Source organism: Sebastes fasciatus, chromosome 16, assembly GCF_043250625.1.
Source record: "Sebastes fasciatus isolate fSebFas1 chromosome 16, fSebFas1.pri, whole genome shotgun sequence".
Classification (NCBI taxonomy): Eukaryota; Metazoa; Chordata; class Actinopteri; order Perciformes; family Sebastidae; genus Sebastes; species Sebastes fasciatus.
The window spans coordinates 30,280,671-30,297,813 of NC_133810.1; the positions used below are offsets into that span (position 1 = coordinate 30,280,671).

Sequence of the window (17,143 nt, forward strand, 5' to 3'; positions counted from 1 at the left end):
ATTCCCATTATTATAATTTTTATTATTATAATTTTTAGTTAAAACGTATAATATATATATATATATATATGAAGTATTATGCTACTTGACCTTATAGTTCCTTATAAAATGCTTCATAATGTGTTTATTATTTTATAAATTGTCATAAAGCATTATGGATATTTATGAGTGCTTATAATTATACAGTACTATAAGCAGATTACAGTATTATAGGTATGTTTATTATGCATTATAGACACATGGTCGTCATAGAAAGTGCTCCCTAATTGATAACGCTCTGGTTAATATAGACACAGTATTATAAAGCTAAGGGCGGGAGCCTGAATGGCTCGCTCTACTAGAGACATAAAGCCAGCTGGACCGCCTCCAAAAACACACACACAAAGAAAACCACCTGTAAATGGGCATACAGTAGTATTAGATGAGTAAACGATGCAGCCTTAAAGACAGTGAGTAAAATAGTGTACGTGGATATATAAAATAAAGAGTCCTCTTCTCTCCAGTGTTTTTATTGAAACCATTTCAACTTGAATCATTCATGTTCCAGATGGGAAGCTCTGCATCATCCATGCAGATGGTGAGAATCTACACACGGCTCTCCAAGCAGCTCTCATGATCATAATCCACGGCTTATTTCTGGATGATGGTGCTTTAAAGTCTTCTAATGAGAGTTAGTGTTCCTGGGGCATTCATGCATCCGATAGGCACACAAATAGAATATACCTGGAAAGAAACAGATGGTAGTGAATGTGACATACATGCATCTTATTTAAATTTACATTTACAAAACACGTTGTAGTGCATAGAAAATCTATGTCTACAACTCTAGTTGTTGTTTTCCATCACTTATTCATTATAAGTTATCATAGGTGTACTACTTTGTAACTTAGTGAAAAGCCCGCTGAACAGCAGGTACGGCGCAGCATGGTGGAGGATTCAGAGATGAGTACTTACTACAAGCATCACTTACTGATAATGTCACATCATTGATTCAGCCGGGTTGACCCGTGTACGGTTGACTGTTTCCTGCTCAGGAAGTGAGTCGCTGCATTTCATATTGCATTGTCTGTAGTTTTTAGTCTTCTTTATTACACATGCAGTATGAATATCATTAGCTAGGCATGCAGGTACGAGCTGAGGCCTTGACGATATGGAGCTGAATACAATTTTATCTGCTATACTGTACACTGAATTTTCAAAAGTAAATGATAAAATCATTCATCTTCAGCCTGTTGCTTGCCGTGACTTCATAATATATGTTCTCCAAGCAGTGGTTTCATCTACACTTCATTGAGTGCAGTGATTGTTTTATCCAAGAACTCACTCAAGGCTTGAAAAGAAGTTAACGTTCAGCAGGTATTTGAACACACCACGAGTGGAGCCCTGACACAGATGTGCACCGCTGTGAAAGAGAGGAAACCTAATGCAGTTTCGTTTTTTTTGGGTTGCATGTTTACCTGAAAAAAAGGTGAGCACCACCGACACCCAGCCAATGATATAGGACCAGGAGAACCTCCAGTTTCCATAGCGTTTCCCGTAGTAGTTAATAGTTACACCAGTGTACACTGCCATTGCTAGAAACACTAAAAAGCCTGGACAGGACAGAAAAAAGACAAGAAAATGTAATCAATTCAATCAAATCACATCTCAAACCAAACCAACAAAGACAAAAAAAACAATAGAGTTGAACTTACATGAGATGAAAAACAATATGCCTGCAGCAAAGGTTTTGTCAAACCTGTCGAAGGAGGAGTAATGGATGAAGGCCATGATGCCGATGATGATGCCGATGAAACAGGCCAAAAGAGAGAGGATCATGAGGGCACGGGTGGCGTCTAAGTGGGCTGTGGACAAGGTCAAAGGTCAATGGAAGTCACTGGTGGGGAGGTCAGTGCAAGTCAACAGAGGTGAAGGATCTGAGATGTGACCCCGGTTCAGGCCGTGTTAACAAGCCAATATGATGAAGGATGGTGAGAAAATAGACCAGATTTATAAATTCATCAATGTCAGATGGGAAATCTACAAAACCAAAGTGTTTAAGAGAAGCGATCGAACACATAACAAACTCTAATGTAGAGTTAAGTTGCTGTTTGGAAGGCAGTTGTTTATTGTAAACAAAATATGACCAATACCATAACCACAACGTTTAAAAAACAAACAAATATCAAAGTCAAACATTTCTCTAACATTAGCCTGAAATCTAGTGAAAAAGGCGATAAGAGAGACATTACCATTGACATTATGAAGCCCAAATGCTACTCTCCTATTCCAGTCTATCTGTATTGGACCGCCAGCCCAGCTGCACTTCCAAGTTCAAACATATTGCTATCCAGATGGCAAACTTGCTTGCTAACATCCTGAATGTTTGACATATAGTTGCCGCCTTTGTCAAGTAAAGATTAAATGATTTCTGCCTCTGGAATGAAAGTTTACTAGAAGTCATCTACATGAGCCATTTTTTGGCAAACACTTACCAATGCTGTCGTTGTGTGGGAAGCATTTCCCCGGCATACAGTAGCGCCACAGGCCCTGGTGCATGTAGTTGCTGGACTGCCGATACTGCATCCAGTAATCGGTTGCTGTGGAAACGATCAAGAGGATGTTCCCCACGCCTGCACAGAACAAACCTCCACCCATAAAGCTGTACATCCTGCACCTGCAGACACACACACACACACACAGAGGAACATAAGGTCACTTAGCATCATCGGTCAGAGGCAGGAACCCCCTCCCTCGCTCCACCTCACACACACACACACACTTCAGGGAGAGAGGGTCTAAGTGTCAGTAATTGTGTTGTAATGAACATATTATTTCCAATGGATTGAGCTGCAGGGTCGCACGTGTGTGTGTACGCTCCACTTTGTTCTCTAGGAGATCAGCGCCTGAAGATGGGCTTTACATACACCCCCCCACTGCCAGTGCGTACACACACACACACACACAAGTCCAGCGATGCTTTGATACTTGATACATCTATTGCTCATTGTTCCACCTGAATGCAATATCCTGCAGCCATCGTCTCTTTCTCGTGGAGAGTCGTCATGGATTTCTTTTTTTTTTTGGGGGGGGGAAGGATGATAGATAGATATATCTTGTTATGTCTGAAACCTGAACGTTGAAGAGCTCTGTGTATTCATTGAAGAGCTCTGTATTTCCGCGGGATCACATTTTCCTCTGAGCAGCCTCTCTGGCAAGTTCCAGCAGCTGTCTTAGTCTAAACCAGAGCACTTTTTTAAAATCCATTTGATCCCCACCACGTAGAACAAATGAAAATTGTCTCAGAATGTCAATGTTATGTGGCACATATAAAATTCTAATCCTTTTATTTCATAACCAGTCAGCCAGTCGGGTTTAATACTGTATGTTTTTAAGAAGTAATTTTCTTCCAAGCTAGGATAAAAAAAAAACTGAAAAAAAAGCAGTTAAGTTAATTTCCCTTTCTTTCTTTCGGAGAGAGAGGCCTTGGTTGTGACTGGCGCTGACCTCGAGGCTGACTATTTCCTCTCAATCACGCAATCACATCACTCAACCTTTTCCCACAGAAATTCTTCAACTCTTGCTGCAAATGTTTTATATTCCTGTAAAACATCTGAGAAAATTGACCCGCCAAGATAAAGAGAATACAACTAAGAATAAGGTTTTCTTTATTTCCAGCCTCTAGATGAGGTTTTAATGTCGTGCACTCACATGAACACATACGCTGTTCATATCCGTACATGTACATAATCAGCCCAGTCGCACAGCAGTCCGCGAATAGTCACAGAATTTAATGTATTGATTCGTGTACATACACACACACATTTTTTTTTTCGTGATGGTCAGCACAAAATCAATTGTTATGTGATCCACGTAATTGTGAACCGGGAAGTATAAAGAGCGGCGTACGCTACGTCGGTACGAGGTCGGGGTGGACGGACGGGTCAAAAAACACCAGACTTTCGCCCAGCAGGAGACGCTGTTCATGTCCCGTATGAAACCAGAAGTCATCAAGTTATTTGCCACGTAACTTCCGTAATTAAGTTACAGCACTTGCAGTGTTATTTTAACCTTTTCCTAAACCTAACTAAGTCGTTTTATTTTGAAAAGACTGAAATTGACACGGTGCGTCACATGTTGCTTGACATTCGTAGGAAAACACAAAAAAATATGTTGTTGAAAGTCAAACTGAGATGCTGAGTCACAAGAAAAGGGGAAATTCGTGTACACAAATGACTAATAATATTACTAATATTTGCAGCATTCCCTGTGGAGTTCTTGGAGCTGCAGCTTTCCCCACATGGAGGGAGAATAGCACAAAGAAATAAAAACACAAATAACTTCCAAAATTCCATATTAACTTACCTTAATCAACGCCTTTTATGGAGAGATTTTTGAAGACAGGGTTACCTGACAAAATACAACAAGATCCTATAATGCCAAGACAGGCGGATTTCCAGCAGGCTAATAGCACTAGCGTTTGACGGGGGGTGAATAGAGAGAAACTGGGGCTACAACAAACACAGCGCTGAGACAATAGGCCAGACCGGCCCACTGACCAATCAGCACCCTCCAGTTTTGTGGTTTGGGAATCTGCTGAAAAAACAGAAATGGCCAAAGCTTGGCAAGCTGAAGTAATACTGATGACTTCATGGTTTTGATTGAAAGTGGAGGGCTGAACTGGCTTTAGTCGAGGGCAAGTCAGGCATTAAATCAGACACTTTGGCTGCTCTGCTTTTCATTTTTTGTTGTCTAATTTTAAAAACAAACATTGTCACACTATTTAAAAAGTCTTATTAATTATCAATATGCCTATTAAATTTCAACTGTTTCACTTGATGAATACACTAAATACATTTTTGTAAATGTGTTACATACAATAGTTACATTTGCAGCAAATATTAAGTAATATTACCTCATACACTGTGTGTACAAGTCATTAGGTACACTTCATACACCAAGTACACCAAAAATGTACTTGACAGGACAAGTCAAGTCAATTTTATTTGTATAGCCCAAAATCACAAATCACAAATCACAAATTTGCCTCAGGGGGCTTTACAACCTGTACAGGATACGACACCCTCTGTCCTTTACCGTACAACCCTCTCATTGGATAAGGAAAAACTTAAACAAAAAAAAAAAACTTTTAACAGAGAAAAAAATGGGAGAAACGTCAGGAAGAGCACCAGAGGAGGGATCCCCCTTCCAGGATGGACAGACGTGCAATAGATGTCGTGTGTAACAGAGTAACAGCATGATGAAAATACAACCTAGACAATCCATATGACAGAAAATAATACATATAATGTGAACATATGTGAGAAGGTGGATCCAGGAGGATGTCAAGCAGCTTCCTGGCATCGCCAAACAGATAGAGCCAGAGCAACACCACCTCCTCTCCACGCCAGATAGGTAGAGCCAGAGCAACACCACCTCCTCTCTACGCCAGATAGGTAGAGCCAGAGCAACACGACCTCCTCTCCACGCCAGATAGACAGAGCCAGAGCAACACGACCTCCTCTCCACGCCAGATAGGTAGAGCCAGAGCAACACCACCTCCTCTCCACGCCAGATAGGTAGAGCCAGAGCAACACGACCTCCTCTCCACGCCAGATAGACAGAGCCAGAGCAACACGACCTCCTCTCCACGCCAGATAGGTAGAGCCAGAGCAACACGACCTCCTCTCCACCATGGAACCAAGAGAAGTACTTCAGTCTATATCAATCACAGGAGGAGATACATATAGAAGGAATCAGACAAGTTGGAGAAGCAACACTTTGAGACAGCAGATATTATGTGGATTGTATATCGGCATGATGTCACTCATATTTTAGGAAAGATAAGTGCGATCATTATGTAGATATGAGATGTCCGTCGCTGTCAGGTGTAAAAGGATGACAGTGATAGTTTTTCGATATCGAGCCCATTCATTCTCGTTCATGTCTTACAAAGCTGTACAATGCTGAGATTCTTGAAATGTATGGAAATTCCACTTTGAGAATCGGTAGCGCTGAAGGTAAATGGAAACCGGCAGATGTTTGAAGAACGGCTCCCACCAGTACAGATCCCCCTCTGACTTGATGTTTCCTTCATTCTGACCATCATCTGGCTGTATTTCCTCCTGTTGTGCCTCTTTCTCCCTTATCCAGCAGGGCACACACACACACACACACACACACACACACACACACACACACACACACACATACAGACACTGACACATGCACGCACACACAGGCATAAACCTCCAAAGATGAAAGGAGAAGAGTAGCTCCATTACCTGCATTACAGCAAGTTGCTCAGACCAATTGACAACAACAAAATGCCCCAGAAAAAGCATTTTTTCTCCCCGAGATTTGAGTGCTGTACTTACATCTAACTTCATTTTTATAGACCACAGGCTATTTTCTTCCATCTGGAGTGTGGCAGCCAGGAGGGCATTTGATATCCTCCCATGCACCATCAAAGTGGACAATATGCCTCTGTGTGACAGAAGAGCAAATCCATGTTTTCTTGAAACCATCCAGCTTTTGAGAGATTAATTTTGTTATGGAAAGTCTACATTTATGTGGTATCATCAGTGGGTAAGGAGCTCATGCAAGCACTTGGGAAGGTAATGTGACAAGAGTAATTACAAAGAGTGTTTGCCTGCATTGTTGTGGTGCAGTCACTAAGCTTATAGGCACGTCTGAAATCCTCCTGCACATGGGCTTGTTCGTGTGCACCTGCTGTCCGAGCAGGATGATCCACACGCTCATGTCCTTTTTTTGTCTTTGGACTGTAAGCTGTTTAAAAGTACTGTCTCATCACTTGATTTTTATAGTTACTGGATTAAAGGCTTTACTGGCTGAGGAAATTATGAAGTTAAGGCTGGAAAAAGGACATTTCAATGATAACAACGTATCTGTTACCCTGCATGTTTCCCTAACCCTAACCCGTGGTGGAAAGTAGTACATTTACTCAAGTACAAATTTAACTTAACTTTAGTATTTCCAATTTATGCTGCCAATAGAGTCCTGCAGGAATGAGTCGTAAAACCCAGAAATTAGTTAGCATTATTGCACTTCCGGTTCCCTCATCTCGAAGTCGATCAAGTCAACGTAGCCGGATGGTCAGAACGGCGGCCAATTTTATGTGTACCGTTGCCATAGTGACCGTTGTAGCAGGCTGATTTCCATATAAACTAAACTGACTTGCAGCCGTGGACTCACTGAGGTGAGGTTTTACAGTAACAACCAAATGACCAGTGGAGCCAGAGGAAATGAGTACAATTTAACAACTTACTGCTTCATCCGACACACTCTTGCCACAGCGGAGGAAAGGTTCAGGTTCAGGTTCAGGTTCAGGTGACTTTATTTTTACCCGTAGGTAGATTTGTTTTGCAGCAAAAATAGAGGATGGCATCCGTATTGACAATAAAGAAGAGCACAGACAAAACATGACAAAGAGTACTCAAAGGCTCACTGGGATCAGGACCCAGCAAAAAGAAGGCCACAAGAACAATATAAAAAAAACAAATACTGAAATATCAGGACAGAAGACACAATAAAACGACAATAGGAAAAAAAGTGTAAGCAATGTGGAGTTGAAGCATGGTGGAATTAGCAAGCTTGCTTCCGCCAGGCTTTGGTTCTGGACTGATTACAGAAAATGAGCCGAACAGTAGGCAGGTCCCTCCGCCTGGGGACAAGCTACCTAGCTAACTAACTAGCCAGCTGCCGTCCGCACACTTTACGGCCCCGTTGACGTTGGTTCTGTTGTCGCCATAACAACTAACAACAATCGGCATTTTTCTTTTTTTTATAGTAGTCAAATTAACACAGCAAACACTTCAATTACCCTTCTACTCCTATTCTATTTCTATGATATAAACACACGACTGCAGGGCTTTGATGATGAGCAGCATCAACAAAAACGCTTAGGTTTAGGCAACAAAAACACTTAGTTAGGTTTAGGAAAGAACAACATGGTTGGGATTAAAATGAGTATGTTTTTACAGTGATAATGTGACTTGACGTTGAGAACACGGGAAACAAACAAACGGCTGATTGTAAAGTGAAAGTGAAACGTGTCTCCTGGATGAGAGCCTCGTGTTTGATGGGCTCATCTATTTGACGCCCTGGGAATGAGAACGGGCTGCATGCACATGCATGTTTTGTTCATTCTTTGAGTCTATTACTTACCTCTATACTTTTCAGTGCATCTCTACATTCACTTCAATGCCATACTCTATTTCTCTTCATATACAGTCCCTGACAAACCCACTAACAGATCCTCTCCCATCAATCAGAAGCTTCGATCCATCTCCGTGCTAATGGAACAAGTGACTGCATCAGATGACCTTTCATTATGGATAAAATGTCCAAATTATAACCCACGACAGAGCTGTTGAACAGGAAAACGGCCTATAGATCATGTAAGAATAGAGGCGTGAAGGTGACGGAAATGAGCCAAAAAGCTGTGAAATGCTGGTATTTTCCAGCTGTGCCGTTCACAAGGCACAAGGCCACAAAAACCTATAATGGCCTCTGAAAGTTATCGACATTAGCGGGCAAAATGCTTCTAAATCTTTACGTTCCAGCCACGCTTTGCCTAAATACTTAAATCAACTCCTCGGAATTGAATTTTCAAGCCTTCAAATGGCTAATTTGTGCAGCAAGTGCTTTCAGCGTTTTCTCAGCAAATGAACGGCGGCTCTAATCATAAGAGCATGTGGATGGCGCTGCCTCTCCGCACCCACCCATGAGGCAGCTGCGTGGACGGGGAGAGAAACATTTCCACTTAACCACTTAAATGAATATATCAAGAAACTAATTTGCCATTTTAATTGCGTGATTTAGAAGACGCTACTTCACTTGCCCCTCTTCCATCTTGGTTGATTTCCAATGTGAGCGCACATTAGATTGATCTATGAAAGACTGCAGAAATCACAACACTTAAGTCTTTTCATTTTCCCTCCCTAATTAAATAATTGAAATTCCTGTCAGTGTCTGCACTTAAGCCACACACAGACATCGCAGGCATGCTGCGTCGCTGAATGAATCGTGAAAGGCTTGTTTTTATCTTTTCTTGTTTGTAGCCTGCTCTTTTCTTCGCCCTCTACCTTTTTCCTTTTTGTCTTCCAAGAGCCACGGATTCATTCCATCTGTCAAGCCCAGAAATAGATCAGTACATCCATTTTGTTGAGATTTGCCCGTCCCATTAAGTGATTGCTTGCAGAAATGGCAGGGGACATTTCTTCTGATACGTTCCCTGAAACAGCGCTGGCAGACATTAAGGACACATTATTGAGTCCCATTTTCTCCCAGCCACAAGGATATCCATTAGAGTGGCACACAGCCCTAAATTTTTCCATTTTCTCCCTCGCCAAACTTGACTTTACACATTATTTCTGCCTCTGTTTTGTAATTTGCAGCCACAAATTATATCAAGGAAAAGCCATCTCGTAGCATGTGGCTCCTCTTCCCAGGGCTATTTGCCAAGACTTGATTCTGAAGTGTCAAAATGGGCCCATCGTTACGGCTAATCATGACTGACAGCAGGGTGCTTTAAAGTCCATACAAGTTGGCCCACACTGGAAACTTTCTGTGTGTGCGTGTGTGTCAGACCTGTGGATTTTGATTTTATTCCGTTGCACAAAGAGTGAAATGCTGTCTTGCTTTCGGATACTCTCGTATCAAATGTGGATCCAAATATTACTCAAGAAGAGGGTCATATTAAGGCTTTTATGCTTTATAAAACTGATTGTAAAGACTCAAAATGTAAAGAAAGATTAATAAACACATCTACATTCCTGGTAGACCTCACTCACAGTGCATGTGGGAATGAATAATGTTATCTAATCCAATGAAATAAGCAATAGCAAAGCCAGTAATTGAGGCAATATTGATGCTTCAAGTGGAGCTGTGCTGCAATTACTCGAGCTGAACCTCCAGCCTCTTTGTGTCTAGTGTTTGAAATACAGATTGCCGATTTTTCGATCTCATCCTATCATTAGCTTTAAAGGACTCAAAAGTACTCTCGTATTTTTGATACTGTCTTCAAAAATGCATTAAAATCAAACATTGGTTTTCACTCCCTTCTTACATTTTGAATGGCTTAACCATTACGTTTACATTTACCGGGTGTGTTGGTATACTGGTTCATATACTGGGGTGAAACATTGTGTTGGTACCAATACCACCAGCAATTTCTATTGCCGTCATCACCGTGATTATTGGCGTTTTCAGAGGGGCACCGTTAATTCAACACAATATAACGTGCTGTGGTGTGGTGTGGGGTGCGTTGATGGTGTAATGGTTACGTCGCATACTACATACTGAGACCCCAACATCCACGATTTGATCCCCAGCTGGGGGACCTTTGTTGCACGTCTCTCTCTTCCCCACATTTCCTGTTTGCATTTCTACTACTACTCAAATATAGGCAATAAAAAAAAATGCAGTAAAAGAACTGTGCCTTGGTCCATCACATTATGTTCAACACCCAGCAGAAAAATAATTACTACAAAGTTATTGCACTGTAATGTCTTATTGGTGGGTTGGATAATAACCCCCCCAAAACGCCCTAAAAAAATCCATAACACTAAAATTCAATTCATGAATTTAAAGTGATCGACAGTGAGTGGGATATACAACAATGTGTTGCATTGAAAGTCATTTCAAAGCCCAACCGGTGGAGGCAGACGGCCACCCACCCAGAGCCCAGCAGAGGTTTCTACTCTTTTTCTACCCTACCACTGTTGCATAAGAATGCATGCTCATGTGGGATCTCTTGTTGGGTCTCTAATTATAGAGTACGGTCTAGACCTGCTCTAAGCGCCTCGAGATAACTTCTGTTATGATTTGACGCTATATAAAAATAAATTGAATTGAATTTCCTGTCTTGTGGTTTCTGGTGTTTTTAGTGTATTTGATATTAGTTCAACAAAGCTGTAATATACAGTTCACTATTCAGTGTTTGGGTAAATCCAAGGCAATCATGGTGTGAAGTTACTACATATATACTGTATATTGTCTTGGAGGCTGTCCTAAACCTCAGCAGGCGGTTGGCTGACGAGGATCGAGGGTCGTCAGCTTGATTGAGCTCACCTGTGGGCCCTCCAGGCTATAAAAGCTGCCCCATGTGCTCACTGTCTGTCTCTTTCGCTCTCTTTCGCTCTCTTCCTACAGCCACATCCACCTGACATTACCTTTGTTTGGTTCTGCACCTCCAACACCTCCACAGCACATCCATGCACTACATTCATTTGATGACATTACTGATCTACACCCTCCATTGGTCATTGTATGTTAACCTTAGCTTAATGCATTTTTGGTTTCATGTATGACCTTCACATTCCCTGAGCCAGTTTGTGACAAAATATACAGTATATATACAGTATATATGTGAATATATCTTCACAGTCTGCAACAACATTTTTTTAATTTTGCTTTGTACAAGAAAATCTCCTTTCCTTCCTCCAGTGCATTTCCTACGGCTTGGTGTGCTCAACTTGTTTGAGGAACTCTATGCTTAACTGGAGATAAAATGTTGCAGTGTTTTCTACTTCCCATAGGTTTGACGTAAGTTGGCATGCCACTACCTTTGCCCTCACTCCAATCTGCTTGAGTGTATTTCACCGGTCTTATTTTGAAACACATGTCATTATCCGACTGTATATGTGCGCATTAGCAAAAATGATGTCCACTTGAACTCATTGCGATACTCATTCATTCAGAAACAACTCCAGGGTATTGTGCTATGATAAGCACACAATGGCTTGTAAGAAGAAAAAAAAAATGCATACAAACCAGATCCACCAACAAACAGGTCAAGCCTTTTCACAGTGTTGTGGAGAGCACAATCACAGAGACGTCAGAAGGCAGCTCAAAGGCCACAGCAGCCCCCCGCTGAGCTGACATTCTCATCGTGCCTTGCCCATTAATTCTGTCATTGTTGCTGCCCTGGCCTCCTGGAGTCCTATCAAAGACTCAATAACCACTGCTTAACCAAAGTCCATTGCCAATTCCCCCCCATCTCTCTCTCCCCTCTCTCCGTCGCTCGCTCTCCGCTATAAATCATCTGACAGCATGCGGGTGCGCGGAGCAACTGCCTTTCACTTCGACATGGCCGGGTTGAAAAGGCCATTATTACCCTGTAATTGTGGGAGTCAAACCCAATTAAGCAAATCTGTATGGGGCAGATGCCGCTTCCCCCCTCACCCCCCACCACCCCCATACACACACACACTTCGTTTACCCTTTTCACTCGCTTGCTGTCACTTCACTTAGGCCGGCTTGATCTCTGATACGGGCTGAACAAGCGGCGGCTCGGACCCCCAGCCGTGGAGGAACATGTTGCTAATTGAGTTCTCGCTGGTCATTTGCTCCTTCCAAGTGAGCAAGAAGAAAAGCAGAAAACTGCTGCCTCATCTGCTGAGGCCATGGGAAGAAGAAGTGAAATGCCACTCCTGTCGGGCAGCGAGCGAAGGAAAAGAGAGGTGAGCGAAAGCCATTTAATCCACAGGGAAGGCGGTGAGAAAAGAGGGGCTTAGGCCTGTTCGGCTGCTCCAGCGGGGAACCGCGCAGCAGCGAGGGACTCCGGCTCCAAGTGCAAACGCTCCCATTCAATCAGCACGCCACCCCCCGAGGCCAACACTTCCTGTCTCTGGGTAGAGCTAAGGCAACGTTCACGCTTACATGGATAAATCTGAAAATGCATCTTATTCGCTCTACCTTTTTTGCCTCTCTGACCCACGAGGCAGGTCCTTCTAATGTAGTAAAGACTTTCCAAAGTGGGTAAAAAGGCTGGTCTCTGGTCATTCATTCAATATATATTATTATGTATTGTTGTATAACTTTATATTCATAATTCGAAATAAATCGCTAAACAAATCTGGGATATGATGCAGAGGTCTGGCTAATAGTGAGGATGTTGACTGTCATGTGATCAGCCTTTATAAATCTTGACCTGTTGGTGCACTATGTTCTTCAGACTCCATCAGCAACAAACAATACTTCAGAAATTGTGGAACGCCACTTAGTAGATATGATGTTAAGTTGAGCAAGTGGCCTCTCTTTGCCCAATACAAGAGCTTTCAGTGTTTCTATCTATGGTTTTGGTGAATTGTCACCGCCCACTCATCTCTCAGCCAACAGGGCTGCCAACTTTTCAATTTAGTTTAGACAAAGTGTGCATATGGTCGGGGTGGTTGGATGGACCAAACACAGGCTGGACTTTCACCAAGAGGCCGGTGTTTGTCTCTCGTGTGAAACAAAAAGTCAATGTTGACTTATTTTAAATGATGTAGGCTACATGAGATAAGTCACGTAACAAACATAGGCCTTACTTATTTTAATCCTGTTATGGTCAGAGGAGCTGCAGGTTTCTCTGAGCCTTGCTCATCACCTGATCAGCCTCAGCTGGTGATAATCAGCCTGGCTGGGAGGCTATATCAGCCTGCTCAGTTGGTTGTGTGTCTGCAGAGGGTCAACACCTTTAGTTGGCTCTCTGTGTTTACATTGTGTTTAGTGATTCTGTGGGTTCTGTGGGGTTTTGATTTTTGACGGTGGAAATCTTTAGCCAGCCTCTACTTCTCTTTTGTGTCCCCCCTCAGTGACTCCCAACTTACATTTCATATTGGTCCGAGACCTTTTTTGTTGGTCTGTCATTTTTGTTTTCACAGTCTCCTTTTAGAACCCAAACAGTTTCCCAGTAGCGACCCCTTTCATTCAGGTTTTGATCTTTTCTTTCCTAAACCTAACAAAGTAGTTTTGTTGCCTAAACCTAAATTGTTTCCATGCTGGCGGAATCCCGAACCTGGCGATCCAGAGCTGTACAACCAAACCATGAGGGAACAAAAGATGTTAATCATTGCAGCAATGGGCCATTGAAGTGTGACTCCCACACTGCCACACAACCCTGCAGGGAATCGCCGCAAAGCCTGATTTGATGTGAATGCAGCCTGACGGTTAGCTGTCATGCCAAAGAGAAAGTCTGTCTTTTCTAAAGAGCTCTGTCAATGAAAATGTTTGGTGTCACAGTGGAAATGCCGATATAAAAGATGATATTAAGAAGGTCAGATAGCAATATACAATAGCTGGGAGAGAATGTGTCACAGTCGGCTATTTAGCTGGCATTGTGCACTGACAAATATAAAATGTATTTTCATTTTTACTTGTGTTGAGCAAGGTCAGGAAGTGTTATGTGTGCTCTCTTCCTCTGTAGTTAGTCAATAATTATGTGACAATCAATACACCATTCAATCCTTGTTTTGTGTTTACTAGTATTATTATACAGTTTTCAAAGAAACTTTGTTTTGGTGGATTCTGGGAGACAAAACATCATTTTTCGTCTGCTTAGCCTCGCGGTCCCAACACGTTCTCATCCTAACTCGTCATATACTGACGCTTTGTCGGACCTTTTTGGTGCTTAATGTTGTGGATTAAACAAAAACACTGGTTTAGGTTTAGGAAAGAACAACAATGTTGGGCTTAAAATTACCACGTTTTGACCGTGAAAATGTGACTTGATGTTGAGAACACGGGATACGAACAAACAGCTGATTGTAAAAGTGAAAGTGAAACGTAACCGCGGTCTTCTGGATGACAGACCCGTGTTGTTTGACCCATCCACCTCTCCTCTCACCCGCCCTGTGTGTCTCTTTCGCACAACTACGTCACCACAGCACTTTCCCTGCGCATTTACTGTTGCCGTGGATGGGTTTAATGGAAAGCCTGGTGCGTCTCATGCCACCACTAAAGGATGCCTTGTGTGGCGGTATCGAACGCCGACGTCGGTATTTGACGCTCTCGGAATGAGAAAGGGCTGGCTGTCGTTGGTGTTAAAAGGTGCGCTCGGTAGGTGTGCTAAGCGCTGAAATAATTGTCCCCCATCCTGACGAAAATGTTTGCATAAGTGCACACAAGTGCACGGGCGTGAACGTGCGGCACACTTCAGGGTCCCGGTTTGAGGATTTGAAAATATAGCCCCCTCGTGGTCATTATATCTGTAAGATCAGGTTGTCATAATCAGGCCTAGCCGCCTGGGTGGGTAGCATGTGCAGCCTTGTTGTCTTAAAAGACAAAAATAATAAGCCTACATCCAATATTTGATGATTTATAATTCCATTTCTGAACACATATGATTCTTTCTACAAAAACATGTAACACTGGATACCCAGAACTTACTGTAGGCCTTCCTCTTCCACATTAAACAATACAAAATTTGATATTGTAGTTCCCGTGAACAGTCAGAGACAGTAGTAATCAATCAGTCAATCATTTCAGTCTCCACAACAGGTATTGAAGTAATTACACACTGAGAATGCCCCACATTGTAAAAACAATGATTGAATCTAATGAGCAGTGTGGCAGTTACTGCGGCCACTTCAGCCCGTCCTGGACTAATATGGAGGCAGTGAACAAGCAAGACATTGTCAGCGTACGCCCCAGTGGGTGTCTCATGAATAAGAGCACTCATCCAGTTGATTTAAATGTGTGTGATCTCACGCCTCTTTCACTCCCACCTTTGTTGCCTTCAGAATGGACAGGTCATAACGGGTCAGCGGACACACACACACGCTAACAGGCTGCGTATGTGTTTGTGTGCGCTGCATGGAGGAGGAGGGGTTGGCTGTTTTTGAGTTCCACCCCTGTTGGGGCGTACGCATGGTGTTCCTTTTTTATTTTTTATTTTTTTTGGGGGGCCAGAATATACAAAGCCCAGACCCGGACCCCGGAGGTGCAGGGACTCATGTGGTTCTGAATAACCCCGGCCCCCTCTCCACATCCCAAATACACACTCCCATAAATCCTGGGAGTGGTTCTCCTCCCTGACTCTCACATGCTTTAACCCCCTTTAACCCCTCTGATAAGTCTTACTACTTGTTCTCCATCCTTCCTGGGGATTAAGCAAATGATCAAGCAAGGAGACAAATGTAGTGTAGTGTTGACACAGCGGCTGTTTTATATTCCCAGTTGTACTGAATTGACTTTCAGTGTGTGTGTGTGTGTGTGTGTGTGTGTGGACATTTTTCTGTTCGGTGCCTTTTAATTTTGCAATTTTAATTTTGAGTGTCTAATTATTCTCCTCTGATGGTGACAACAATGAAAAAAACCTGTAGACCAGTATTTGTCTTAATGTTACATTTATAACAAACAACATACTCCAGTGCCTTGTTCCCGATGATGGATTAATGGATGGATGTTCTTTATTGTCCACAAAGAAAAATTAATTTGTATTATTACTATGGGAGTAATAAGAAGTAGTAACATATCTTTAACACTGTTTTATTGTACATTGCATTATTTTATATCACTATATATCAAAACTATATTATTATGTTGTAATTATTGTGTTTTTATATTATTATATCATGGTATTCTGTATATATTACCTAGAGCAGGGGTCTGCAACCTGCGGCTCCGGAGCCACATGCGGCTCTTTACCTCCTCTCCAGTGACTCCCTGTGGATTTATAAAAATGGAAATTAATAACTGTTTGTTTACATTTTCATTTCTCATTGTTGTAGGTCTATGGTACGACGGAGTATTAGGGCCACATTGAAGAAAAATATAAATCTGAGATTTCGAGAATAAAGTCGTAATATTATAAAGTAGTTTTAATTTTAGTTTTCTTTTTTTCTCGTAATATCATGACTTTACTCTGTAAATCTCAGATTATTTTTCCCCTCAATGTGGCCCTAATACTCCGTAGTACATACATTGTCTCTTTGGCCCTCACTGCATTAGACTTATATACTATAAACTGTGTTACCTTCATCACAATGATCACATGTTTTACGGCTCCAGACAGATTTTTTTTTGCTTTGCCTAAAATGTCTCTTTTGATAGTAAAGGTTGCTGACCCCTGACCTATACCATGATACCTATTCATGTTGTCTTAGAATTTATTCTATATTAAATATACTGCACATAAAATTATATATATATATATACATCTACAACATTATATACTTCATCATATTATTATGCATATTGTATTTAGTATATACTTATTTTATATATGTAGTTCACACATCATGAATGTCGGAGTTGAACTACGGGACTTCTTTTGCACAATTTACATATTTTCTTATAGTATAAGTTGCTGTAATGTATATATTGTTGGGCTGTCGATGAAAATATTCAATCACAATTAATCACATGATTGTCCATG

The 17,143-nt window shown here is 41.8% G+C and overlaps 1 protein-coding gene across 1 annotated transcript; it reads right to left on the minus strand.

Annotated features, from left to right (window-relative positions):
* Positions 1–587: 587 nt before the first annotated feature.
* lim2.1 (lens intrinsic membrane protein 2.1) lies at positions 588–4,499 on the minus strand. Its single transcript, XM_074612072.1, has 5 exons — positions 4,345–4,499; positions 2,475–2,656; positions 1,695–1,844; positions 1,458–1,592; positions 588–723 (listed from the first exon to the last, which is right to left on the minus strand). Exons 2-5 carry the CDS (start codon positions 2,647–2,649, stop codon positions 662–664), a joined length of 522 nt encoding a protein of 173 aa, XP_074468173.1. The 5' UTR covers positions 2,650–2,656; positions 4,345–4,499; the 3' UTR covers positions 588–661.
* Positions 4,500–17,143: the final 12,644 nt, after the last annotated feature.

What these genes read in the sequence shown, in the direction of transcription:
- lim2.1 (XM_074612072.1), bottom strand. Translation starts at nt 2,649, where the DNA reads ATGTACAGCTTTATGGGTGGAGGTTTGTTCTGTGCAGGCGTGGGGAAC. An exon ending in CATATTGTTTTTCATCTCAT is followed by an intron (nt 1,593 to 1,694) that starts GTAAGTTCAACT and finishes TGTCCTGTCCAG; the next exon opens with GCTTTTTAGTGTTTCTAGCA. An exon ending in GGTGCTCACCTTTTTTTCAG is followed by an intron (nt 724 to 1,457) that starts GTAAACATGCAA and finishes GTTTCTTTCCAG; the next exon opens with GTATATTCTATTTGTGTGCC.